Source organism: Podarcis gaigeae (assembly GCF_964106915.1).
Source record: "Podarcis gaigeae genome assembly, chromosome: 13".
Classification (NCBI taxonomy): domain Eukaryota; kingdom Metazoa; phylum Chordata; class Lepidosauria; order Squamata; family Lacertidae; genus Podarcis; species Podarcis gaigeae.
The window spans coordinates 19675959-19703675 of NC_139689.1; the positions used below are offsets into that span (position 1 = coordinate 19675959).

The following is a 27717-nucleotide window of genomic DNA, read 5'->3' on the forward strand; positions in this document are numbered from 1 at the left end:
AGCGCCGCTGCTTTTTGTTGCGCAACAAGCACTAGAGCAACATGGTTGCGCCGGAATTTGTACTGCACATCCTTAATGCTTGCACAACATGCGCTGTGAGCCAGAGAAAGGCTGAACCTGGGCTACACTTCCTCTCTGACTTTTGGCAAGGGAAGGCCATGTCGGCTGGCCATTTCAAAAGTCACATTAGTCCTAGGCACACATTAAAAGACTCCACATGCTGCAGGGAGCTGGGGCCTATCGCAACACTCTCTTGCTGCCTTTTTCCTGTGGTATGCACACAGCGGATGAAAGGCATGCTTCCACTTTGCACGTTGTGGGGTGGCTTGGTGGCTGTGCCCATGCTTTGATTGTAGACGGTATTGGGTTCATCTCCAGGTAAAAGGATCGGATGGTAGGGAATGTGGAAGGACTTTCCTTGCCCAAGACCCTGGAGAGCTACTGCCAGACGGAATAGATAAAAACACAATTTCCTAAGTGAGCAAATGCAAAATTATTTTCTTCATTTATGCATTGCATTTAGCACATACCTACTAGAAATGGAACAATCTAAAATTCCCATTAATTAATTGTGCTTTTCACAGTTTCCCCCTGCTACCCATGCATACCTTGACCGGCCCACTGTGAGATTTGGTTTCCAGAGAATGAGAAAACTGAGCAGGAGTAGGTTTATATTAAACTTTATTAATATTAGAATTAGGAAGTATCAACACGGAGATATATACATAGCTAATGAGAGACTCCCCCACACGGCCATGGATAGCTGCACACCTCATGTGTCCCTATGCAATGATGCTTCTTATACACACACACATACAAGCCCGATACCCCCAAATGGAACACATCATATCCTTTCCACACTTTGTTCAGGGCCACACCAAGCACCCAGCTATGTAAACATGTACATATTTAGAGTGCATATGTGCGCACACCAACACAGACTCATTAAATAAAAAGAGAAAGCTATTTATTGATGGGTAACTTGCTGTGAGGTACACTTGCTGAACTAATGGCCTTGTATTATCCTATTGGGGAAGGGAGGGGAATTTTACTATCCAATTCTTCCCTAGATTTCTGATCTGATGCAGATGCAGCAAGAAGACTCCCTCTTTTCCCACCACTTAGAAGGACAAAAAAAAAATCCAGTTTACTCAGCTGTTCCACGCACATCAAGGTAAGCCACCACCTTGTAACTTAGTCACCAGCACTGACCCATTTTTGCCCTTGGAAATATGTCAACCGAACAAAGCAGTGGGACAGGATGGATTCTTTCCACTTGGGGGCCACAGAGCACACATAAGCTGGAATGGAATTCAATTTGCTTTCCCCTCTAAATGCAAACACCAGAACTCTGATTTTGTTTGAGTGTGTTACAATGAGCGCTCCTGCAAATCAAACGCTGCCATCTCTGTCATTCCTTCAAAGCAGAATGTCCCCAAATAAAAACTCTCACATCATTTCCACTCTCAGAATTTGAAAACTTTGATCTCAGGTATGAAACTCTGCAATTTGAATTCACACTACAGGCTTTCCAAGTAGAAATATCCAGAATGCAAAACCCCCCAGAACTGACTCTACAGAAGCATGCAAAACAAGAAACACGCATACATAAAACCAACGTGGGGATTGGGGTCATTTCTCTCTAGTGGGGTGGGTTCAGCCCCTCAACATAAAGCCTGCCACCCCTAACATAAATCCTGGCTAAGCCCTTGGCTGTGAGTAGGGTGAAATTAGGCATTTGCTGTTAATAAGGCACACTTCCCAGCTGCATAGGTTTTAGATAATGTATCACATTCTGCGATCAACAATCTGCTACAGAAAATTCTGCAGCTGGTTATTTCATAAAGGACATTTGCAATCGCATAGCCACACCAAAACCCCACATTTGATTCCTCTTCCCCCCCACCCCAAAAAAGCATTCTGTATTTGGTTGTCCATAGTACAAGAAGTAGTTGTCCTGGCAAACTGGTGACAGCTATCCTACTGGGAATCTGTGAAGGAGAGCAGCTTCACACATTACACGGAAATGGAGGGCAGAGGAGACACATTCGCTTTCCACACTTCTGGTGCCATGTCCCAAGGAGGAACTGCAGCACCCTCCTTGCCTTGCACCTGTGGACTTCCCCAGCATCTGGTGAGCGCACATCTCATAGCAGAGGAGATGAGCAAGTTTCAGTTTTGGATGACACGCCAGAAACATAAAAAGAAGGCACAAAACCACATAGGCGCCTTCACACCCTTCTGTTCAGCACCTGAAGCCATGTTCTCATGGATGCAATTTGGCCTTATCCAATGCATATGCCATTTCCCTAACCCTATCCGAGCCAAACACTGGCCTTATATGCCAGTTTTTGAAAATGTATCACACAGATGGGCAGCTACTTCTCTGTAGCTCATTTTGCTGACCTTGCCATTTTAACCACCCGCTGTAAGTTTTAATGCTGGCCAGTTGCACCCACCCTGAATGTAAATCAACATCCGAGGACACCCAATATTGCAAAGTAAAGAAAACAAAACAAGGGGATGCGACAGAATGGCTGAGGAGGGGTCCTTGCCACCCCATATGGAACCCATTTACACAGCTGAAGCATTTTATCTCCTGCGTTGACAAGCTCTGACCACATGTCCAAAGGGCCGTGGTTCTTTCAACCCTTCCTGGCCCCTTTGGCAAAGGCCATTGTTTTGCTACGGAGTTGTGAACATCAGCAGAAGTAACTACCCTGCATATTGCTTTCGTGAGTGCTTATCCCGGGGTCTGAAAGAGGGATGGGCCATGGAAATTTCCAGAAACTGGGGGAGATGGAGGCAAGGTCAAGGACTAGGACAAAGTGGCCAGGGCAGGGAGTCTGCAATAGCACATCTCTGCCCACAGAGGGCAGCATGCCAGTCGTTAAAACGAGTGGCTTGCTGGTGTGGGGCACCGCCTAGGAAATGGGACAACATGCCCTTTTCTCAAAAGAGAAATAACTGCTTCAGACAAAATATTTGCAGCTGAATTAGTCAGCTTGGGCTTTGACCAAAATGCCTGCATTTTGGTTCCCCAAGACATGTATATTACTGCAGATTGTTTTCTTCTCCCAGCAACTGAAGTTAAGAAACATCCTCAATTATTTTAACATTTCCCAGCTGCCTTTCTCTAATTGGCTACCTCTCCCAAAAAACTAAGGAGTCCTGACTCCTGAGATTTCTATCTATGTCTTATTACATTGCTGGTTCCCCCAAAATGGTGGGAGGACGACAAAATGTATTCTCGCAGATGGCCATATATCCTAGTGTGGTGATGTTATGGTTAAATCTGCTACATAAATCAATATAAATTACACAGTGAACATGTGAGGAAAATTGGTGGCCCATGTTTCATGAAGGGGTCTTGGGGAGATGGTCGGTGTTGTTTTTCTGTGAAAGTATTGCAACTTCTGGTTGAAGAGCAGTCAAAGTTCCCTTCACACGGCTAGTGAAGGCGAGGTCTGTGGACTACCCAGCCGCCCACAGAGAATAGCTCAGCAACCACTGCACTTCCAGAAAACCCAGGAAACCCAGTTCCTCTTTAACACACCACGTTGCCCTGCACAGATTATAACAATGGGCTAGTTGTCACATGCATAGCATCACTCAGTAGTGGCAAGTCTCAAACAGCCACTGTAGATCAAATGCCAACAAGAATTTTTAATACGGTCTGTAGTTATTAACTTGTCAGTGGAGACTGCTCATATATTCACCCTCAAGTAGCCAAGGGCTGTTGCAAGTGGGTACATTTACTGCTTGAAGAAGGCAGAAATTCATATGTATTAGTAGGCCAACGCATACCTAATATATTGCAGAAACAACTTTCATATCCCTTTCAATTCAATGCTTTTCAATGGAGTCAGTTCACACATTCAGCTGCCAAGTGATGTATAACGACATGTTGTGTAACTGGTGTACGTTGTATGCTGAAAGTGAGAATCAGCCTTGAATTCAGCCTTTCCCAAATTCCATTTGCAATGATCACCCATTTCTTCTCTCTCCCAAACTATTCTCCCCTTCTCAGTCCTGAAATCTCTAAAGTCTATACTGCAGGGGTAGACCTGGGGAACTTCCTGCTAGTGGTCCCTCTGTGGGATGAGCTCACCATAGGCAGCCTTTGTAACCACAAGGGATACATCCCTTACGTGATGTTTATTGCCATTAAGGGGCTAACATTTCAAAGGACCAGGCTATCACAACTGCAGCCATTAAGGGAGCCACCTGGACAGTTGAACCCATGCCCTGTACACACAAATTCCAGAGAAAGTGAGGCCAATTTAAGGCTCAAGGAAGTCAGGAATTCTTAAATCCCACTGCTTCTAATGAGATTTAACCATGCCTCACTTTCAATCCTGTCTCAAACGCCTTGCTTAGGAATACATACCACTGAAATGATGGGGCCTTACTTCAAAGTATGGGAGTGCAACTTGGATACAAGTGTTTTTTTTAAAAAAGGGAACTTTGCCACTGAGTTCCAAGGAACAGTAATTGCATCCACACGCCCAGATCTAGTGTCGCGCCTTCCTTAAATAAATTTTGCAATGTGAGAAGTGGCTCCGAGTCCTCCTCTATCCCACCCTAGTTTTCTTCTCCTTCCATCTGACCTCCAGTCCCACATCCTCGATCTTTCTTCTGCCTCTGTTCCTCCAACCATTACACCTGTGCTTGCATCCTAGTGCCTTCTTCTGTCCTGTTCTCTGTCCTTCTGCTGTTGGCTTGTGTCCCCTGCAGGAAATCGCTGCCACCGAGCGCAACATGCAACAGTCCGTGCCCAGTATTCTCATTGGCAACTAGAGGGAGTGATGAGGAGGCAGGCCCGGCCTGGCCTGTGGCGCCGACTCCAAGCCAGGAATGCTTTGTTAGGTAGGAAAGGCCACACAGTGGGGTCAAAAGAGGAAGTGGGTGCCGCGACCTGGCTCCACCAATCGCCACACCTCTCACTGGATGAGCGGAGCGGAGCGGTCGTTGGTCACCGTACGCTTCAGCTTGATGTGAGCAAATGGGTTGGTCCTGCAGTGGGAAAGGGTAAGTCAGAGAAGGAGAAGTGTCACCGTGGCAGGAAGGAAGCACCAGATCATGAAGGATGCTTTCAGGGAAGTTTTTAATGTGTGATATTTTAGTGTATTTTGGTTTCTGTGGAAGCCGCCCAGAGTGGCTGGGGAAACCCAGCCAGATGGGCGGGGTACAAATAATAAATTATTATATTATTATTATTTCTGAAGCTCTGGGTAGGGAGTTGTGACTCTCAGAACCATAGAACCACAGGATTGTAGAACTTGAAATGACCACGAGGGTCACCTCAAAGCAGAAACCTTTCACTCAGCCTGGGGCTCAAACCCACAACCCTGAGATTAAGCGTCTCCTAGGTGTTAGCTCAATATGGCAACAAATGAGGTGACAACGCAGAATACAGAGAACAGACAATGGGTGGGGAAGCAAAACTTTTTAATGCTCTTCCATTTTAAAACAAAGAAGCTCACTTTGCAAATATAAGACTCACATTTCAGGGACAAAGGCTCTAGCCTGGCCTTTTGCCCACAGTGATAGTTTCCTGTTTGCATGATTTATTTATTTTTAAATGTATAGGAGCATTGAAAAGCTGCAGTTTTCCCACCTGTAACCGGAAGAAGGGCAATCCATTCTACCACTTCACTCTCCTGAATGCATCAGCTAGGCTTGAATCATAAGGCACCTCAGAAGCTTTTGGGCATGGTGCCCTGTGCCCTCTGGGACTCTTAAAGCACTATATGCAAAATTATACAGTTGGTACCTCTGGATGCGAACGGGATCCGTTCCGGAGCCCCGTTCGCATCTTGAAGTGAACACAACCCGCGTGATGCATGCGCGTGACGTCATTTTGAGCGTCTGCGCATGCGTGAGCAGCGAAACCCAAAAGAAACGCGTTCCGTTACTTCCGGGTCGCCGTGGAGCATAACCTGAAAATGCTCAACCTGAAGCATATTTAACCCGAGGTATGACTGTATCAGAATTGGGGCACTGGATGTCTCACAGGAAGAAAGATGGCTGTAGAAGCCACAGGAGGGTTTCTTACCTTGACGGGGAGCCACTTGGACTGCCAAATTCATTTGCTAGCTGGGAAGCAAAACGAGAAAGAATTGCATTCAGAGAATCCTTTCAGTTTAGGCAAAAGGCCCATAGACTCAGAGATCTAAACTCCTGAGCAGCAGACGAAGCCACAAAACTGTAAAAACTTTGCACTGCAGAATTTGCAACTTGAATTTTGAATTGTTTCTGCTAAGAAATGTTTCCTAGTGGTCTTTGACCACTGGGTGGCAGCACAGGAACATTAAAAGGACAGATATGGCTAGGGCCCCTCTAGCGCTCTCCAGCTCCTTCTCCACACACAGCCATCCCGCAAACTCACCTGCGACAGGTCTGGGTTAAGCATGCTGTAAGGGCGCTGGCGGGATGCAGTGGCACGCGGTGAAGGCCCAAAGCGTGGCCCGTCACCACCGTCAGGGCCAATGGGTGGCGAGCCGGCTCGGTCCAAATTTCCTGTGCTGCTACTGTTCATCTTGCTAAGTGGGAAGCTGCTCAGGAAAGGGAAAGAGAAAGTTTTAAGGCAATTCATGCCAAATGACTTTGGCTTCCTAGATCTGATCCAGGATTTCCCCCTCTCTGTGCTTTTGAGGAAACCCTGTAGCCTGGGCACCCAGCCCACCCTGCTTAATCCATCTATCTCTTTACCTATATATATCTGGCAGTGGGAGAGGCAGGTGAGCCCAAAGCCCACTGCAGTACAAGGATGGGAAACCCTATTTCCACATAATCCCTTGCAGACTGGCAAGTATTAAAACATGAGCAGCTCCCGCAAAGGACAGCTGTTGGAGACCCTTAAGGCAATCCATCTCAAAGGGTCAAAGTGACCTGCCCCACTGGACCTCCATCTCCCACCTTACCTGCTGAACGGTTTGTCAGACCCTTCGGCTGGGGGGAAGGGCCGGGTGTAGGAGAAAGGAAACCAGCCTTTCCTGTAAAAGGGGAAATGGGGAGGGAGAAGCATGGGAAGCAGACATTAAGACCAGAAAGGAAAAGGGCCAAAAACTGCTTCCTATTCTTTCTGCGTTTGAGGTGGGGCTTAAGAAGGGTCAGTGCTAAGCACAAGAAGCGGCAGAAGCAGGCGTAGCCAAGGCAGAGAGGTTTGGGGAGATCACCTAGTGGGCTAAGAAACAGCAGCGGCTAGCAGCCCAGATGATCGGGGCTCTCAAGAAAGGGGAATGAGCTTGGTTTAGTCACAAAACCAAGAGGCTGATAGCCAGTGTTCTTTGCAGAGGAGTCACTATGGTCTTACCACCAAAGGCAGTATCCTCTGAATGCCTCTTGCTGGGAACTGCAAGTGGGGAGAGGGCTGTGAGGGCCTGCTTTCCGAATTCCCGAAGGCTCCCGGATGGCTGCTGTGAGAACAGGTTGCTGGACCAGATGGGCCATGTGATGTTCTTGAAGGACAGTGCCTCCTAGCTGGAGTTGCATCCAGCCAAGAGTAGACCCACTAAAATTAATGAACCTAAATTGGTCATGTTAACGAGTCTACTCTGAGTAGGACTCCCAGACCCTTATGCAAGGGAACATAAAGGTAAAGGTACCCCTGACCATTAAGTCCAGTTGCAAATGACTCTGGGGTTGCGGTGCTTATCTCGCTCTATAGGCCAAGGGAGCCGGCGTTTGTCCGCAGACAGCTTCCGGGTCATGTGGCCAGCATGACTAAGCCGCTTCTGGCGAACCAGAGCAGCGCACGGAAACGGCGTTTACCTTCCCGCCAGAGCGGTACCTATTTATCTACTTGTGCTTGACATGCTTTCAAACTGCTAGGTGGGCAGGAGCAGGGACCGAGCAACGGGAGCTCACCCCGTCACAAGGATTCGAACTGCCGACCTTCTGATCAGCAACCCCTAGGTTCTGTGGTTTAGACCACAGCGCCACCCGCGTCCCCCAAGGGAACAACGGAAGCTACTTAACACTGAGTCAGGCCATTGGCCCATCAGTGTATTGTCTACACTGACTGGCAGCAGCTGCTCATGATTCCAGGCAGTGGTCTCTTCCAGCGCCACATGAAGCTGAACCTGGGACCTTCTGCATGCAGAGCAGATGCTCTGCCACTGAGCTACAGCCCTTCACCTCAAGGGAGCGGAGTCGAGCGGTTGCTGGCTGTAAGGTCCACAGAAGTCTATCTAGTCCAGTATCCTTTACTGCGGCTGGAAGCAGCTCCCCAAGGTCTCAGACAGAGGTCTTTCGCATCACCTGCTCCATAAAATGTCAGAGACTGAACCTGGGACCTTCGGCTACTATTGCCCTACAGGTCTTATCCAAGCTGAACAGGCCTCCCTCTCTCCCTCCCCCTGCAGAGGTTGCAAGAGAATCCTCATACCTGGTCCCTGCAAACTGCACACATGACCTGGACCCACACAGGTAGGAGTAAATTCCCACCCATCCAACAGAGAAAGCCTACCAGTTGTGTTTGTATGGGGCAGAAAGGGGAGGATCTTGCTTACATTTTGGTTGCCTCGTTTTCCCCGTAATGCCAGCCATCCCGTGCCTCGGTCACTAATAAAAGAATGACGTCTCCTTCTTGGAAGTTGAGCAGGGTGCTGTTCTCTCCTGCCGCATGTGAGAATATCGCCTGAACCCTCCGCCGTTCAGAACGTGGAGGCAGGACCGACAGAGGATTGATGCGGGGCAGGGTTTTGTTCTCCACTGTGGGGAGAAGGGAACAGAATTGGGATAGGGAAAAGGTGGTAGTGTTAGTGGCTCTCTCTGTACATATGTATATTTACTTCTAAGACCGGAAGAGCTGTATATAGTATAGTGGTACCTCGGGTAAAGTACTTAATTCTGGAGGTCCGTTCTTAACCTGAAACTGTTCTTAACCTGAAGCACCACTTCAGCTAATGGGGCCTCCTGCTGCCACTGCGCCACCACTGCACGATTTCTGTTCTCATCCTGAAGCAAAGTTCTTAACCCAAGGTACTATTTCTGGGTTAGCGGAGTCTGTAACCTGAAGCATCTGTAACCTGAAGCATATGTAACCCGAGGTTTCACTGTATATAGTTTAGCATCTGGAGACAATAAACACTTTGTTACTTTGAACTGTATGAGAGAGGAGTTTTCCCCTTAGCTGGAGACTCTGGAAGAAGCTGTCTGATGGGAGCAGGAAATCTCTGAAGACTCTGCTAGGGTTCCACATCCTCTGCTGATGCATCACTCAGGTGGAGGTGTGGCAAGCTACCAACTGACTTCTACAAGTCACCAACAGTTCTTACAATCAGTGCTCAAAAGGCTTTATGGTTTTTAAGTTCTGCATCTCATGCTCCATCCTGGCCAGTCCCCAAATAGTGCAATGGTGAAAAAGTGGCCTCATGCAACTCCAATATCGTCGTTGTTGTTTTAAGGGAATGGGCAGAATTTGTTCTTTCCTGACACTGCACAATCTGGAGTTCTGACGAGAATTCAACAGAAACCTGACTGATCAGATGGCATAAATTACAGAGTAGAAGTCTCATTCCATTCACCCTGGTTTTGAACCGGTGCTGCCTAAACAAGGAAGATGGGCTGCAGGTCGAAACCAACCTGGGGCACTTACCCAGCGTTGCCAGGCGGGTCTCCATTGACATTTTGCGTGGCATTGGCAGGGTGCAGGAATAGCTGTCGGCGGTCTTGGTCTGTGGAGGGGCCTGAGTGGTTTGTGTGGGTGGCAGACCTGACGTGATGGTGAGGGGTTCGGTGACTGGCGGGTGCCCCAAGTCCCGAGATCCCCGCCCACGGTGTGAGTCGCCATTTGGTAACGGCATCACCTCCTGGACTGAGGCACGCTGTGGGGGATTGGTGGAGGGAGAAGGGAAGAGAGAAAGCAAAGAGCGGATAGGGCATTATACAGGTGAACCCCGATGCATCCTATTGCCCCACCTCCCTGCCACACAGAGAACTTATAACCTTTGGGCGAGTGTGGTCCTTCTTCATAGTTGGCTAAAGTGTCACATTAGTAGTTTGGGAGCTGCCATTTGAATCCTGGCAGTAAAGAGGGAGGTTGGGGCCCCCAGGATTCACCAGTCCACCCCATGGACTCACGTGGTTTGGCCCCAGCTCCGAGAGCTCTTCCAGGACCTTGGAGCCAGGGAGGGCATCATTGGCTGGTATGGGAGTCCCACCAGAGAGGTTATTGGCCGTGAGCTTGACCAGGGCCAGGGCCCGCTCTGGCAAGCGGGTGGGTTGAGTGCACGATGTCTGCCAGATGGGCAACTTGGCTGCCAGCAGCTCCCGTACCTGCAAAGGGATGAAAAGAAGGTCCATGTTGCTTGTTTTTGCTTTCTTTTAGCCAACTGGCCTCCACCCCGTCCCTCTTAAGCTACTAGCGGTTGTCTGTTAGCTCCAGACTGCAGGAAGTTGTGCTGATTTCTCTTCCCCACCTCTAATTCCCAGATTTCACCTAGACTTGGCTGTAGAGGAGCAGACAGCATAGTTGGGGGGGGGGCAACACTTACCTTACCTTCCAACAGCTGCGTGGCTGCTGTTTACTGGGAGGGAGAGGGACAAGTTGGCAGGGAGGCTGGCACAGTCCAAAGCACTGGCAGTTCTATTATTCTAATATTCTCTAACCACAACATCACCCTGGCTCAGAATGATGAATTCCGCGCCAGTGCCAAATTCTGCAGTGCATACTCTGGTTTCTCTTCAGATCGTATAAATCTTTCGCCTTTTACAAATTCTGCAGTGCAGTTGCGGAATCGCAGAATGCAAATGGCCCTTCCTGATTCACTCTCCTGAAGCCTACATTGTGGAGAGGGAAAGTGAAACAGGGGCTTCTAATCCCTCCTTCTGTGGTGGAGAGGGCGCAGCTCACCTTAGTGTGATAGTTGCTGAAGTGTTTGGAGACTGCACACTGGCGGTCCACTAGAAAAGAGTACCGGCGCCTCTCCTCCGTCAGGGCTGCCTTGTAGCCTTCAGCCACGAACCGATCCAGTTCGCTCTGTTTGGTGCTCATGATCTCCACATACTAAGGCAAAAAGCACCATGAGAAGGGAAGGAACCATCATGTTGTAATCTGAGGCTCAACTGCTTCACAGCCAGGCCTGCATAGCAGCGCTGTACACCATTTAGTCTCTCCTATATTACGTAGCACACTTCGTTTAATTTCATAAATGTATATCCCACCACCCTTTTGACGGAAATCATTCAAGCGGCTTACAATTAAAAGGATGTTTAAAACTGGGGTGAATTCTTTAGGAAGCCAAAAGGTGGAGAGGGGAAGGAGGTGAAACGTGCAACATCATACTTGAAGCAAAATCATTTTCTTATTATACTTTGTGGAAACATGTTTTGACATGTCGCCTTCTTCAGGAGCGAGTGCGAGAGATGTCAACAATGATTATTAAACTGACGATAATAACCTTGCATAAAAAACACACTTTGCCTCAAAATCATACCAAAACAGGCATATTTAACTTCCATTCTCTCTCTAAAAAAAAAAAGTGAAAAGGAACTGGTGTGTAGAAGAGAATACTGAATACATTCTGTCTATGTCTTCTAGTCTCTAAACTCTTTGGTTTAACTGAGTAATAAAACAGAGAAACTTAACCAGCAACAGTAAGGGCCAAATCAGGCACGACACCACTCACGCAATTAGCAATTTCATGATTTCTTTTTTTAAAATAATAAAATAGCAGCAAAGGAGTCTCATTTCCAATTGAGACCACAGCAAAAACAGAACGAAATGTGTGATTGTTCATTGGACGCATGGTGCTATGTCGAGTTTAGCCTTAACAGCACAATCTGTGCATGTTCACCTGGAAATAAGTCTGACTGTTTGATGGGTCTCACTCCCAAGCACATTTAGGATTGTGGCCGGAAACGCTTCCAAGTATTTTACTCAGTACTCTTTTCACGCATTGCTGTTATCATCTCTCTTAGTGCCCTTGAAGAATGCAACAAGTCAAAACATGTTTGGGGAGTATCACATCGTATAATAAAAATTCTTTTCACTTCAAGCATCATTTTGTGGTTTCATCCCCGGCTTCCTCCTGCCTCTTTCTTGTTGGCTTTTTGACCTTTTGATGCTCTGGGCTGTTCCCTCCCCTCTCCCCTGTTCAAGGTAATTTCTTCCCTACTCTTTGAAATGTCGCCTGTGGGGTGAGATAAAACACCCTGTTATTTTATATTCTATATAAGACATTTACCCAATGCAGTTTCTCCCTGGCTCATGGCTGGAACTGCTGTTCAGCGTTTAGAAAACCGCACAGCTCACAGAGAGATATTATTACAATCAACAGATACATTAGCGTTCAAATGTACTCCTGTTCGCATGCACTAGGGAAAAACATTAGGCACCGTTTTGTTTTGTTTGCACCGCTCATTCTCCTAGCAAAGGACACCTCCATTGCCTCAGGGCAGTTTCTAGAATCCCTTGGCACATTGTTCTGGAATAATTAATGCGGAGTAATTGCCACTGCCTAATTCCACACTCACACAACCACCAGTGTGAATTAGGATCTGAGCTCTATCCATACGCAAGCATAGAGAGACAATTGTGGGGAGAAGTCAGTACTTCCTTACAATTTCAGCCCAATTGTGAGTACAAAAGGATGGCAAAGGTGCTCTGAAACAACTAATCTAATTTTAGGAAACATAGGGCTTGTACTGATTTTATATCCTGGGAAGCTAGGGGCAGGGGGCAGTCTTATAGGATCCAGGAGCTGAAGGGTTATCTCCATACCCCATTCCCTACCAGCCCCCTCCTTGCGGCCTCTAGCCTGAGCAGGCCTTGATCCTGAAGTAATGGTTACCGCGGCAACAAGGTTGACAAAAGGGGCCTTTCCGGAGCCAAATGCTGCTGCTAGGATTCACAGGATGGGGGTAGGTGGCGGATGGTAGATAGGGGAGACAGGGCACCAGACCAAATTTGAGTCAGAGAGCAAGGAAGACGGGTGACATCTGAATCAGGGCAGGCGCACCCTTTCTGCAGCGTTCTCCATGCACAGGACTCCATCCCCTCACAGAGAAGCTGTGCCCAACCTTTCAGGTTTGTTGTGTAAGTGTGTACCGACTGTGCATGTGAAGGCGGGTGTGCAAAAGCAGCACACTGCACTTGCACATGCATTCTGAACAAGCAGGGTGTTTGTGTAAGGCTCTGGGTACAGGGTGTGCATGCGTAAAGGACATGGCATGTATGATTTGCACACGTATGCGCTTACGGGTGTGCGCACAATGATGTACTGTATATACACGGGTCTGGCGGAGAGACTGCGTACATTTCTCTTTGTATTACTGTCAACAACCCAGGTACCCCCTCTGTAGAGATTACCTCTCCAGGCACTAAACAGCCAAAGAATGTTAAACCCTTTTAAAGACATAAACTTCTTAGTGACCCCAATCCCAGCACCCAGATGGCATCTGTATGGAGTAGCCAGGTCTTGAGTGTAACCTGCTCCATTGAAAAACTTTAGAAAGATGAACTTCCAAACAACAATATTCCCACATCTTTTTGCATTCAGATCTGTATTTTTTCATTTACACAAACAGAACTTCTCAATATTATACATTTTCAAAATTTTGAAACACAACACATACCAGCAAGGTTGTTCTGTTGTGTACCATTTTTTCTGTAACCTATCTGTTGCTGCTATTGTTGTTGTTGTTATATGAAATGTAGCTGCCACCGGTATGAAATTTACAGCATGTAATGCTTTAAGAGAAAATATTATGAAAATGGTATATAGGTGGTACATGACACCAGTCAAACTAGCTAAAATTTGCCACTTGCCTGGCAGATGAAGGTAATAGACTATATGGGACCGGCAGAAATGACCGACAGAATCCGAGACCAGGGAAGAGAGACGGCGAAAGAAGATTGGAAGACATTCAAGGACTATCTTAAAAAATACTGTAAAATTAATGAATGTTGAAACGATGTTGGTTTAGAAATTATGTGGTTACTAGCTGTAATGGGTATGAAAAAGAAAAGAAAAGTAAAGATCTAAACAGGATTGAAGGAAAGGATTTGCTGAACATTGATTAGAAATTGGAATACAGAAAGGGAAGGTGTGAGGAAGTCGGGGAAGTAAGGTTTTTGAAAATAAGGGTATGAAACTATACTTGTTTTGGTTTGATTTGTTTGATTTGTATTTGTTTGTATGGTTGTTTTGTTTTGTCTTTATATAATCTGTGAAAACTCAATAAATATTTATATATATAAAAAAATGAAATGTAGCTGAAGGCTAAAATTGTAATTTTTTAATCTCATCCCTTTTGTGAGAATTGACCATCTTGGCCTTGCAGAGCTACGCAAACACCTTAAAAGCTCAGCCCAGAATTGAGGTAAGTCAAAACTAAAAACACCATTCTCTTCAGAACTTCATGGGCTTTAATATGGCATGTCACGAGACGGACTGACTTTAAATTTTAAATTTTAAAGTTACAAGATTGATTTTAATTTTTTTTAAGTGAGTGATGTGCAAGGTTGTGGGTTCAATCGCAGGCATCCTAGACTGCAGGACAGGGGAAAAGACCACTGCTTGAACAGCTGCTTCCAGCCAAGGTAGATGGTAGATGGGCTAGAGAGGTCATTTGTCTATCTCAGCATAAGGTAGCTTCACTTGTTATCTTATATCTTGTAAATAAGCTCACTGAACTTGAGGAGAGAGAGAGAGACATGAGGCTGTTCTGTCTCCTGCCCACATAGCCTGACCTGGAATTCCACATATCCGCTTCTGGCAGGATGTGACACTGTTCCCTGAGGGAGCAAGCAACATTCCCATTGTTCTCTTAAGCACTTCCCTTTATGGAATCCCTCCCTTCTCCGCTGCCAATCTTACCTGCACCTCGCGATCCCCGTATTTCTGCGGGTTTTTGCTATTCTGGCACTTCTTGCGCAGTTTTTTCAGCTCCGTCTGACACTTTTCAATTGACTCTGCTTTGGAACGGTGCTCGCCTTGGTATTTCTTCAGGGTGGCCTAGGGGAGGGAGGGCAGGCACCACATTACATAGCCAGGTCAGCCTTGAAGGAACAGGATCCTTCCTGCTTCTCTGAGCCTCATTCCACATATAAATACACAGAGCAGCTCAACAGACGGGCTGTTGAGCTTTTATTCCTTTCGGATGAACAAGTAGATCAGGGGTGGGGAATCTTTTTTCAGTCTGAGGGCCACCTTTCCGCACCAGGGGGCCACATGCTAGGGGCGGGCAGGGCCAGAGGCAAAAATGGACAGCACTGGATGTCTTATCTCTTATCTATATACGATAGGCTACAGTTTCAGTCACACAAGGCTTTTACACATGCTCACACCTCTCTATCCAGGCCAACAAGAAGCATTGTCTCAGTTACTGGAGGATGGGATGGAGCAGGGTCACAGTTCAGAGCTCTGAGGAGATGTTGTGGCATAGGGAGAATCCCAGGGGCCAAACAAAGAGCCCCAGAGGGCCGCATTCAACCTGAGCCAGAGGTTCCCCACCCCTGGACAGATGCATGTTGACAGAATGGAAAATACCTCAGGTCACACCCTTCTCAAATCAATACGACATACTGAATGGATTATTGGTTTCCCTGAGGGACAACAGCTGGGCTTGGGCCAAACTGGGTCTGTCTTAAGAGAAATCTTGGACCTGGCAGAAACAATGCTGACAATGGAGCCTTGTTTCTTCACAGCCAGTCTTAAGAGCTGAGCTGCACATCTTCACCTTGTGCAAGAGTGGAGAACTTGTGGCCATCCACAAGTTCCCTGACTGATGGCCACGCTAGGTGAGGCTGATGGGAGCTGTAGTTCAACCACATCTGGAGGGCTACAAGTTCCCCGCCCCAGACCTAGAGCGCTCTCAAGAGAGTGCCCAGCCCTCAAGCTTTTCCACACGAATAGCAAGGCCTCGTTTGGGCCTTGTCGCTGGCTACCAAGAAGCTCTCCGGAGAAGTGAAGGCCTGTGAAGAAGTGCTGACCACCGTCTCCTTTGCTTTCTCATAGACTCTGACTATCCCTCAGTCTCAGCTTCCTCAGGGAATTATTGTGAGATAAAGACAAGATGAAAGAAACATCACAACCCATGCTTAGCTGAATAAATTCCTGCCTCAATGGCACTCTCTTCTGTGGGTAAATCAGATACCTCCCTAAATGGCCAACTGTAAGAAATGGAAATGTACCGTATTTTTCGCTCTATAACACGCACCCGACCATAACACGCACATAGTTTTTAGAGGAGGAAAATCCGTAGGCATGCCACCCGTAGGCATTCCCTCCATAACACGCACAGACATTTCCTCTTACTTTCTAGGAGGAAAAAAGTGAGTGTTATGGTGCAAAAAATACGGTATATAAACAGAGATGGAACCAGTGTTTAATTTATGAATAAAACAAATGCAAGGCACATGCCTTCCTGGAAGCCATACTATGACACTATTTGACCTGGAGATTCCAGGAACGTTGTGACAGGCTCTGTGGTGAGGGAAAGTCATTCTGCACATGCTCAGGGGTACTTTCCTTCATCATTATTTCAGACATTCGGGGCATAGATAGATTCTGATACTGAGCCCTAGCAAAGATTAAGCTTCGGATAGGATATTGCACAAGAAGTGATGGGCGGATGAATACACAGGACAACAGACAGACAAACTTGAAATGGCAGAAGAGGAGGGTTCAGATATTAATCTTTCTCTCACCATCAGATACTTGATATCCAGTTCCAGTTTGTGTTCTAGCTGGGATAACAGCTCCGAGTGGAAAAGCTTCAGCTGGGACCAGGTGACAGAGAAGCAGGAAAGGAGAGGGTGAGAGTCAAGAAGACAAAGGCCAGTACCACCCCCTCCCGCCCATAGATTGGAGGTCCCAAGAATGGCTTTTGGACATGACAAGATACCAGGATAGGTGGGCCTGCGGTCCTGATTGGAGGCAGCAAAGGAGAGGAGGGGAAGAGGGCAGAGGTCTAAATAGGCCCATCAGCCTGATCCAGGCAGGCCTGATGCCAGGCTAAATGGGCCCATCACATACAGATACTCACCGTTTCTTCCAGCTGCACTTGGATCTGACGGTGGACCTCAGCCATTTGGAACAACGTGTCACCTGTAGGTCAAGGTGATTGGAGGCTTAATATACCCCAGACATTCCCTGGTCTATGAAAAGGTCCTTTGTCCCCTGGACTCTGCATGTCCCTGGATAATCTCCTTTCGGGTTAATTCCTTTCCTAGGAGTTGACCAAGGAACTCCAACCAGCTTTTAACTGGAACCAAAATGTCGATGGCAGGGATTCGTGGAAGGAGGTCTTCAACTCGGTACATACATACAAACCTGAGCACCGCTCGGCAGCTTCTGCTTTGGAGGTGCATTGTGCAATTCATACACCTGGCACAGAGATTAGATCAGTGTGATGCAGCACACATCTAGATGGGAGCACCCCCTCCAAAAGAAAGTGCGACCTAGCATAGGGGCAGTTCATAGCCCTATTGCCTAAGTAGCTAAAAGTGACCAAAAGATGTTTTAAAAAAGAAAAGCAAACATGTATCCTGCCTACTGGCTGCAGGAGCCCTCAAAAAAAGTTTACAGCATTGCCAATCACAACTATCTTCTGTATACATAATAATCTAAGGCTGTTGTCATGCTCTGTAGTTGGGGCAGCCATGTCAGCTCCAGCATGAAACAGTGCTGGTGACAGGGGCTTAACCCCTTTAAATGGGGGTGAAGGTTGGGACGAGCTGTGAGGGGATAGGTGAAAGGGAGGGTGAGGTACAAAGGGAAGTGGTTTGGCCAGGGAAGCAAGAAGGTATACATACAACAAAATCACAAGATACAGAAGACGTGAGAGGGGAAAAAACCTGCCAGCCTCTCAAAGAAGACCATTCCACAGCATAACCTGGCCCCAAACCATTTAGACAGAAAAAAATGCGTCTGAACTATAGTTGAGGTTTTACATTTTAAAAAACCCATCTAAAGGTGGCATTACAGTTAGGGCTGCAAAGCAGGAGGAACCATCAACAGATTTATAACCAGGATACACATGCAGCAGAATGTGGGCTGTACCATTTCAGGCTGCAGGTATGGATGGCATGTTTGAATGCTCAGCTACATGAAAACTGCCCAATAAATAGTAAACAGGATGAAAGGGAATGGGCAGGATTCTAGAATCTCTTATACCATATAGCATATTATGTGTAATTTATAACTTGCAGGGAGTTGTGTTCACATGGGGCAGTGTTCAAAACCGGCATCCCTACCTCTCCTGTGAAGTGGTATAGCCCACCCTAACACCACAGTTTTCTTGCTACCTCCCTCTGCTGCACGGTGGAGTTGATTAATGATAGGGGCCCATTTTAATCAATCGGGCCATGACTTAAGGGCACCCTTGTTTATGCTGGAGTCTATTTTGGTTCTGGTGTTGCAACAGGGAATTGAAAAGAGGAAATATTAAAGATTGCCTTTGCTTCTAACAATGAGCAGTAGCTTTTGTTTGTGAAATTGTACCTTATCTCGTATTTCCTTCAACATCTCAAGAAAGAGCCTGCCGCAGTTTTATTTACATGTAATTGATGGATCGTTTGACAGAACCACTAAAAAATCTTTAGCCACTTGGCAGCCCTATCTACAGCAGAGACTAGTACAAAACAGCTACTGCTAAAAACCACAAGGCCCCACAGCCGACGAGCTTAAAGACTAGTTTACACCGTCAGCAGAGCCAAGCAGTAACAATCTCCGTAGGCATGTGCAGTTTTAGGCTACGAGAAGCAGTGCTGAACACCAACCTGGATGGCTTTGAAAGAGAATTAGACAAATTCATGGGAGAAAAGGCTCTATTAGCCACAATGGCTTATGTTCTGCCTCCACTGTCAAGGACAGTGTGATGATGGACTGAGAGTGTTGCTGTTGCACTCAGGTCTGGCTTGCGGCCTTCCCAATGGGGCTTTAGCTTGGCCACTATCAGAAGAGGTTGCTAGACTAGATGGGCCACTGGCTCAATCGAGAAGACTCTTCTTATGGGTGGGTATTGAATGCTTGCTAGTGAAACAAAACAAAGCAAAACCCTTCATGCAGAAAAATAGGATGGCAGGGAGAAACTGAGGCCAGACTCTCCTCCCTGCCATGCCATTCAAACATACAAGGTTTATTTTTTAATTAAGGAAGGATTCAAGCATGCAAACACACAAAACACCCTCGCCTTCATCCTGAAACGGCCCAGCCCAAAGGAAACTATACCTATTGGTTTTGCTGAATGTGCAAACTGGCTCAACGTCTCGGTTCGCACAGAAGCAGAGATGTGGGGTCTCTGCTCTCTTGAGGCGTCATCCCTTGATGATTCCACGATGCTTGAAGGGCAGAATTCCATAGAGTCACCAGGAACACATGGAATGCCATCCTGTTCGCCACCAATAGTTCAGATATGGGGTATGTACATGATGAGACAAGTGCAAGTGGTATCCTCATTGGAAGCGGTTTGGCAGGTGGAGCAGAGCTGCAACTCAAGCCTCCCAGAAGATATTCCTCAGCCAATTACAGGAAGCGGAAGAGGTGCAGGAGTGGCTCTGCTGGTGCCCCTGCACTGCACTGACCTCCTTGCAGCTTCACCCCTCCCTTCTCCCTCCTGGTAAGTGGCAGTGACTTGTTTGCTGGTACACCAGTGTTGCAGTTCTGCTCCACCCAAGAAACCACTTGCGAGCAACATGCGTGACCAATACTATGTGGTTCCAAACAGAGACTAGAAGCTGTGGGTTTGCTGGGGTTATGCCAACCCCAGATTTGCTAACACCTTTTTGCTAGCACAAATATGTGCGCAAGAGTGCTCTAGAGAGAGTTCAGTAGTAGGAAATAAGTCTCTTCCCTAGAGAGGGGGCCACAGGTCGTATCAAAAACCTACCTAACTCCTTGGATCCTTGGCTGTCGCTGGCCAACTCGCCGAGTTTCACTAAGGCATCAAAATAACCCTTGGCGGCCACTGTAACTCCTGCAAGGGGTGGAGGGATGGACCATTGAATCATAAACTCTCAACACAAAAGCTGCAGAGACCTTTCCCCTTTAAGGAACACCAACTCTGACCTGGCCTGAGGTCAAGGGCTGGACTGGGGCATTCCATTACCTGAGAGTGCTTTCTGATAGTTCTTTCCCATAGTAACAAAATTCCTTAGACTGGGGTTGAATTGGTCCAGAATCGCCTGGTTACAAGGGAGAAGAAAACAAACAAATAATGCAAATCCTTCTGGCATGATTCAGACAAAGTTTAGGCACTTTAACTTCCCACAGAGAGCTGCGGCGTGTGCTTCATTTCCTCGCTGAAATCCATAGGAATTAGACGGACATAAGTGATTGGTTCATCTCCTTAGCATCAAGATTCTCTCCGTGTTATCAGGAGAGAGGACTTCCTTGCAAAACATGATGAATCATGAGTGCTTACAAGAGACACACACTAATATTATTATTATTTATTAAATTTGTAATAAATGTACTTGATAGAGAAATTGATGGGCAAGTTGGTGAAGAAGAGTCTGAGTTCTGTATGGTCTGATTTTAAATTGTATTTGATTTTAACCTATATTTTTTTTACAGTTGGAAAACTACTTTGTATAACTTAATGAAACTTTGGACTTTGAAGAAGCATGAACTCAGGATGAAAGGGAGAAACGAGCTAAGAGGAAGGCATGTTTGGCAAATCCTCACCGTGATCAATTCCCACCTGGAAGCTTATGTCCACACTGTGGAAGGATGTGTGGATCCAGAATTGGCCTCCACAGTGACTTACGAACACACTGTTAAGACCATATTCATGGAAGACAATCTTACTCAGCTAAAAGTGATCGCCAAAGAAGAAGAAGAAGAAGAAGAAGAGTTTGGATTTGATATCCCGACTTTCACTCCCTTTAAGGAGTCTCAAAGCGGCTAACATTCTCCTTTCCCTTCCTCCCCCACAACAAACACTCTGTGAGGTGAGTGGGGCTGAGAGACTTCAAAGAAGTGTGACTGGCCCAAGGTCACCCAGCAGCTGCATGTGGAGGAGCGGGGAAGCGAACCCGGTTCCCCAGATTACGAGACTACCGTTCTTAACCACTACACCACACTGGTCTAAAAATCTTACAAATGAAAAAAATAAAACAAAATGACATACTTTGGGAGAAGAGCACAAGGAAGGAAAGAATTATATGTGGTGGCCTGCAGTGAGTTGAATATGACAGAGGGTACCTGGGAAATATTACACAGACCTGGCTTACATGTGATGCTAAAACAAAACAAACCATGGTTTAGTGTGAACCTGGAGGCTCTGGGAAAGTACCTAGATCGGGGTTGTTTTGTTCCTCCCCAGGCATTCTGAAGCTGCACTGACCTAAGCCATCATTAAGCTTAGCGTATTGTCTGGAACCGGGCTTGTGATTTCAATCTCCCCCAGACCAATCACAAGCTGTAACTAAGGTTTGTTTTTTAATGGCTTGCTGTTCATACAGGAGAGCTTAACCATAACCCCTGATGCGGAGGATAGACTAAGATAAACCACAACTTAACTCAGCATAACACTGAGTAAGGAGAGAAGAGCAATGTCGCCATGACCTCCTCTCCAGGAGCACTCATGCTAAACCATGGCTTGACTTAGTATGACACGTGAACCAGGCCACAGGTAGATGAAAAGTCTAGGAATGGATAAAGAAAGTAGCTAGCTCAAATAGCTTAGTTATCCATGTTTTCCTCTAAGGAGTTCAACTGAGCATATATATCCCTAAATTTCTCAAAGCAACCCTATGAGGTGGGTTCAGAAGTGCTGAGTGACCCATGGCAATCCAACTGTAGTCTAGCATGCTAACCACCACAATGGCTTGATCAAGAGTGAGCAGAAGCCCTAAACTTTACTAAAACGTCCACATCTATAAAATTAAAATTAACATAATTTCTGCATGAAAAACAAAACAATCAAAACTCTACAGATTTTCTTATGACCTATGTTTTGTATGTTATATTGATATGCAAAAGTCAATTCATATACAGTATTTGGGAATCGATAAATAATTGTTGATAAGAACTGTGACATTTTATTCATTTCATTTTAAGGAAGGAATTGGTTTTAATGTAGTTATATTTTTTTTTACAGGAATGCATTAGGAAAATGTACAGTTCTCCCTGACTCATGTGTGCTGCTTGGTAGCTACTGGTCAGGAAGCTATTTATCTTGTTTTGACTCCGATCAAGAGTGCCCAAGGGGGGTGGGAACAGAGAGAGGGAGGGAGGATTAGCTGGACAGACAGGAATGTGTGGGAGGATGGAAAGACAGACAGGAACTGGATGAAGGGAGCAGATGGACAGAGGGAGAGGAGAAGGGATGTCTTGTGGAATGGAGTTGGCCTGGCCTAAACATTCACCAGAAATAAGTGGTGAAAAAGGGCCAGTCTTGGTCACAGAGCATCTACACCTCTCCCTAGGGGGACCCCTGACCACTAGGTCCAGTAGTGACCAACTCTGGAGTTGCGCTGCTCATCTCGCTTTACTGGCCGAGGCAGCCGGCGTACAGCTTCCGGGTCATGTGGGGCTGTGATTGAGGGCACCAAACCTGAGAGAGCTGTCCTGGTAAACGGCGTTTCCGTGCGCTGCTCTGGTTCACCAGTCATGCTGGCCACATGACCCGGAAAAACTGCGGACAAACGTCGGCTCCCTCGGCCAGTAAAGTGAGATGAGCACCGCAACCCAAGAGTCGTCCGCGACTTGACTTAACTGTCAGGGATCCTTTACCTTTTAGTCATTTAAAACTGCACGTGTCTCACCTGGCCCTCATATGAAAGTTCCCTGCAAGTAAAAATCTAGCACAGTGAGGAGGTTAGCCAGCCCACTTCTTTTGATGCTGTTTTTCTACCTACAGATTAAAAATCCCTTTCCTGTAGTCAGATGCTGAATAGTCTCTTCTGCTACCTTATTCTCACCTGATTCTTTTGCTGTTGCTTCATGATGTGAAAAGGGTATTTTGCTTTCCTGTAATAATATGCAGGTGAACACCACAATCACATCCTGCCTTTTCTTCCATTTTCTGTTCTAAATTTACAATATTCATATGTCCTCCTCCTTAGCATGATAAGCTAATGATATGATCTTTTAGCCTAGCAGACGCAAAAATGCCTTCAACAACTTATTGCAGAGTAATGGTTAGAGTAATCAACTGAGCAGATCCAGGCCCAGACTCCTACTCAGCCATGAAGCCCATGGGTCAAGTCCCTGTCTTTCAGTCTAACCTCATCTCAACAAGTTGTTGTGACGATCAAATGAAGGAGAGAGTCTTACATCACCCTGAGTTCCGCTGAGGAAATGTGAACTAAAAATGTAATACAAAATTAGAATAAGTGGGCACTGCAACAAAATGTTAGGAATATGCAGTCCATTTCATTTTCCCTAACCACTTGGGTTTTCCATTCCACAACCGTGAATTCTGCCTTGACTGAGCATGCTCAGTCCTCATTGGGGTGGTTTTTTGGGGGGAAGGAGCTCCTCATTTTCAGGTCTCTACCTTAAATATTATTTTATGCTCCTGCAAACCTTGGGATTCTCCTAAGCCTGCTGATACCTCTTGCTCATGGGTGGTACCATTTTGGCTACATAACTAACAACACTCACAGCCCAGAGATAGAGGGAATAACAGCACCGGTTAGTACAATGTTCTCCACACACCCAAGGAAAACTGCTCTGAAGACCCAGATTTCAGACAACACCAGCGCCACTCCTGCCCCCACCTTCCCAGCCCCAAGGAGACAATGGCCCCTTCTCGGCATCTGCTTTAACAGCTGTCAGATGTGTCTCTGCTGAGCGAAGACAGCAAAGAAAGCACAGGAACCCCGGCCTATGTGCTTCCTCCCCGGATAAGAAGAGAATATCCCATCCAGTTGGAGTCAAGATGTTTAGGCAACACATCTCAGGGGAGCGGAAGGGGTTAAGTTTTCCCTCCTCCTGGCCAAGTACACTGAGTCTGGGATTTGGCATGGGATTTGCTTCATTTCCATATGGGAGAAGAAAACACACAGAAAGAGCAAAAGCTTCCAGCTCCATCTGAACTTAACCAGAAAAGCGGATAACCACAGATTTCATTGAAAGCAGGGAGCCCAGGTCAGAATCTGGCCCCACATCCTTAGCAAAGTGTCTCTTTCCAAGGAAGCGAGCAAAACAAGAACACTTTATTAGCGGTACTATTTCTATTACCACTGACGAACTTCCCCCCCAAGTTTTTTCCATCCACATGTCCAAACGCACAGCTGAGTTTCTAATAAAACAGTGGGACTGAATGATGATGATGATGATGATAATAGTAATAATAATAATAATAATAATAATAATAATAATAATAAAGTTGTCTGTAGCCACATTTCTCCTGCAAATAACAGAACAGGTCCGTTATCTGAGCAAAACTTTTTTTAAAAGTTCACACAACTTCTCCATCTTAATTAGGGTTTGTCTGGCGCCCCCCCCCCTTTTATTTACTAGAGGGAAGGGGGAACTTCCCAGACCTGGACGTTATTATTAATGTTGCGCTACATTTCTCTGCATTCAAAAGGGGGGCGCGGGGGGCAGCGGGGGTGGGGTGCACGAAGTGTGTGTGTTTGTGGAAATGTGGGGTTGGGGGGTGGCGGCTTGTTGGAATAACTCTGCCCCACTGATCTCTCCTCCCTTTTCACTGTCTTTTCCATTTCCGAGGCTCTGTTTTTCCAAAAGATTTTGGGAGGTGAACAAAAGGCTGGTTAAGAACAGCCAGAAAGGAAAAAAGAAAGGGGAAGGGGGGTGGAAGGGGATTTTTTGTGTGTGGCGGTGCTGGAAAGGGCTAGTGTGCGATGGGGTGTGGATGGCAGGAGTGGGGCGGAGGAAAAGAAGGACGGAAACACAAATCAGGGAGGGAGGGGGCCAGAGTGGGGGGGGGGAGAGAAGCGGTGGGGGGGGGAGAGAGATGAAGGGGAGCCAAAGGGAGAGGCGGAGAGGGTGGGGAGAGAAAGGAAGAACAGGAGGAATAAACAGGAGAAATGGCCGGGGGGGGGTTGGATCTGGGAAGAGAGGAAAGGGTCAAGGGAAAGAATGGGGAAAGAGGGAATGGGGAAGGGATGAGGAGAAGGATAGAAAGTGTCCCGCTCACTCACCCTATAGACGTTCTCCGTGAGCCGGTTTACCTCCTCCGAGCGGGACATGATGCCGGGGCAGTGAGCGCCGTGGGGCCTGGACGGGGCGTGTTAGAAAGGGGGTGGGGTTGTGCCCCCCCGTGGGGGCCTGAGGGGTGGGTCTTAAAATGGGGGGAAGCAGGAGGGGATTGGGAGCCGGATCAGCTGGGAAGGAAAAGGCTAGGAGAGCAGCGCCAGAAATCAAACGGGATCCTTAGTAGGCGGACCACACAGATAGATAGATAGATAGATAGATAGATAGATAGATAGATAGATAGATAGATAGATAGATAGATAGATCGTGGTAGTGAGATGGGTAAAAGCGTGTCAGGCTCATATGCATGGCCATTTTTATCTTATTTTTTAATAGTACACAGGGTGCTGGAGATATATATGTTGCCAAATGTTGGAGAATTGGATCGATCCCCAGCATCTGAAAGGCGCCGTTTGTTTTGGGTGGAGGGAAGTTTATGTTGAAATCCGTAGTAGGGAATTTTTTTTTATCTCCCCGTCTGGAGTCATTTTCAGTGTTTCCCGTTTAGGGAATGCTGTTGGATTTTAAGGTTATCAGGAAATAAACGCCCAGGTGTAAAAAAAATATGAAAGTTAGCAAGTTAGTCACGGTGATCGTCATCGTCTTAAATTTTGTAAGCTTTTCTCAAGGCTAAAAAAGCAAAATTCAGTGTTTGAAACCCACACACGATGTCCGAAGTCTTTAAAGTTAATTTTAGCTGTGTTCAGGATGACGAGGCTAAACGATATTTATTAGGAAGATCAAATGAAGAAGTTGGTATTTCATCTGCATAAATTTAAAGAGGAGGAAAGAAATTGTCCCAAAAGCAGGGGAAAATTTCCTTAGATTAATATGATTGTGTATGTAGAATTGCAGCAGGGATCATCTTCCTTGTTTTGATTATTCCTTATTTTCTCTCACACAGGACTCAAGGCTGCTGGAGTTTTCAAAAGAGCTTCTATTAAAAATAATAATAATTAAAAATGTTGAAATCTGCTGGCTTGATTAATCAGGAACCCTTTTTTCAATCAATCCAAACATTGTGAAGATATTCATCTTCCTGTCTAAACCGGGGGCGGGGAATCTTTTTCAGCCAAAGGCTGTGTTGCCTTCTCACAGACAAACATGCAAAGGACACATTCCAGCGACGGGTGGGGCCTTACATATAAAGTGACTAATAAATTTAATCATCATAGTACAACAGTAGTAAAAAAAATCCTATGTGGTTAGAGACGTGCCTCCCTTCACACTTGGTATGTACAAGTGGTAAAACTTGCACACAAGAAAATCTGCTGTGCTGTGTAAACAAACTTTCAAAGTCTGCAAATCAGCATTTGAACTCTGATCTTGAAGGTTCAAGTCTAGGAAATAGATATCATTGACCAGTATAGGTTGGCTGGAGAATACATGAGATGTAACACAGAGGGAGATTCCAAAAATGGTTTCCAACAGCAATGGATTTGGAAGTTGGGCATAAGCGGCCCCGGCAGAGCTTGGCAGGAGGTTTGGCTATGCCTGCTATTGTTGCTTTCCAGGGCTGGCAGGATTCCCAGCCACGCAATGCCAGCTCTGGGCGACTCGTTTTTCCCATGGGACACTGTCCAGGCCCCCTGTAGTGAAAGTCCAGGACCTAGGACTTGCCTGCCAATCCTGTATCTCTACTGCAATGTGTCCTGGTAAGATGGGTGCATCTTGGTTTTACGCTGCCCCCTGCTGGCTGTCTCTGGCATTTGGAGCTGGCAAGGGAAAGCAAAAAGGCTAGGCCTACTGCAGAACTTGAGGTCTAGATCTAGGCCTGGTAGGGTGAGCCATGGAACATGCTCGTAGCACCCCAATTCCAATACCAGGGATCACTGCCTGAGCTGCCCCTGCCACACCTTGCTGAGGGCTGCAGTCTGCTTGCTATAATCCTGCCTGCACAGTGGTGCCCTCAGGGTAGGATTTGGGTTAGATGTCCAATGCCTCTCTTAGCAGGAGAAGGAAGCCCCCCAAATGCAGCAGGGCCAGGTAACCATGTTTTGAAGTAAGTGGAGAAATGCATATTATCATCTAAAGAATCCAACCACATGACCATTAAGCCCAGAGTCTTGAAAACATCGTGTCATAGCGTGGGCGGTGACAGTACAGGGGTTGTTCCCTTGGTGCAAAATTGTTGTTGTTGTTTAGTCGTTTAGTCGTGTCCGACTCTTCGTGACCCCATGGACCAGAGCACGCCAGGCACTCCTGTCTTCCACTGCCTCCCGCAGTTTGGTCAGACTCATTCTGGTAGCTTCGAGAACGCTGTCCAACCATCTTGTCCTCTGTCATTCCCTTCTCCTTGTGCCCTCCATCTTTCCCAACATCAGGGTCTTTTCCAGGGAGTCTTCTCTTCTCAAGAGGTAGCCAAAGTATTGGAGTCTCAGCTTCAGGATCTGTCCTTCCAGTGAGCACTCAGGGCTTATTTCCTTCAGAATGGATAGGTTTGATCTTCTTGCAGTCCATTTTCTTGCAAAATTGTTAGGGGCGCACAATTTCAACACCTGGTGCTGCACACTTCTGTTGCTGGGCTCCGTTGAAATTCCAGAACTGTGTGTGGAAAATCGGGGCACTTGGAGGGTATGGTGGTTTCCAGCACCTG

At 46.6% G+C, this 27717-nt stretch overlaps 1 protein-coding gene across 2 annotated transcripts; it reads right to left on the reverse strand.

Moving 5' to 3' along the window:
• Positions 1-664: 664 nt before the first annotated feature.
• LOC310829414 (BAR/IMD domain-containing adapter protein 2-like) lies at positions 665-25195 on the reverse strand. Of its 2 annotated transcripts, XM_083707814.1 has the most exons (14): positions 25070-25195; positions 20062-20137; positions 19843-19929; positions 16999-17060; positions 16661-16732; positions 14829-14966; positions 10862-11014; positions 10090-10284; positions 9605-9833; positions 8517-8718; positions 6927-6998; positions 6392-6557; positions 6059-6099; positions 665-5016 (listed from the first exon to the last, which is right to left on the reverse strand). In XM_083707814.1, the coding sequence occupies exons 1-14, from the start codon at positions 25115-25117 to the stop codon at positions 4944-4946; spliced, it is 1614 nt and encodes a 537-aa protein (XP_083563940.1). In that variant the 5' UTR covers positions 25118-25195; the 3' UTR covers positions 665-4943. The 2 variants fall into 2 exon arrangements, with proteins under 2 accessions (XP_083563940.1, XP_083563941.1); XM_083707815.1 differs by lacking the exons at positions 19843-19929; positions 20062-20137 and having other exon boundaries at positions 25070-25146.
• Between the last annotated feature and the right edge of the window lie 2522 nt (positions 25196-27717).

Coding starts and splice junctions, on each gene's coding strand:
- LOC310829414 (XM_083707814.1), bottom strand. CDS start 25,117: ATGTCCCGCTCGGAGGAGGTAAACCGGCTCACGGAGAACGTCTATAGG. Junction 6,999..8,516: donor GAAAACGAGGCAACCAAAAT/GTAAGCAAGATC, acceptor CCCCTTTTACAG/GAAAGGCTGGTTTCCTTTCT. Junction 6,100..6,391: donor TTAACCCAGACCTGTCGCAG/GTGAGTTTGCGG, acceptor TTTGCTTCCCAG/CTAGCAAATGAATTTGGCAG.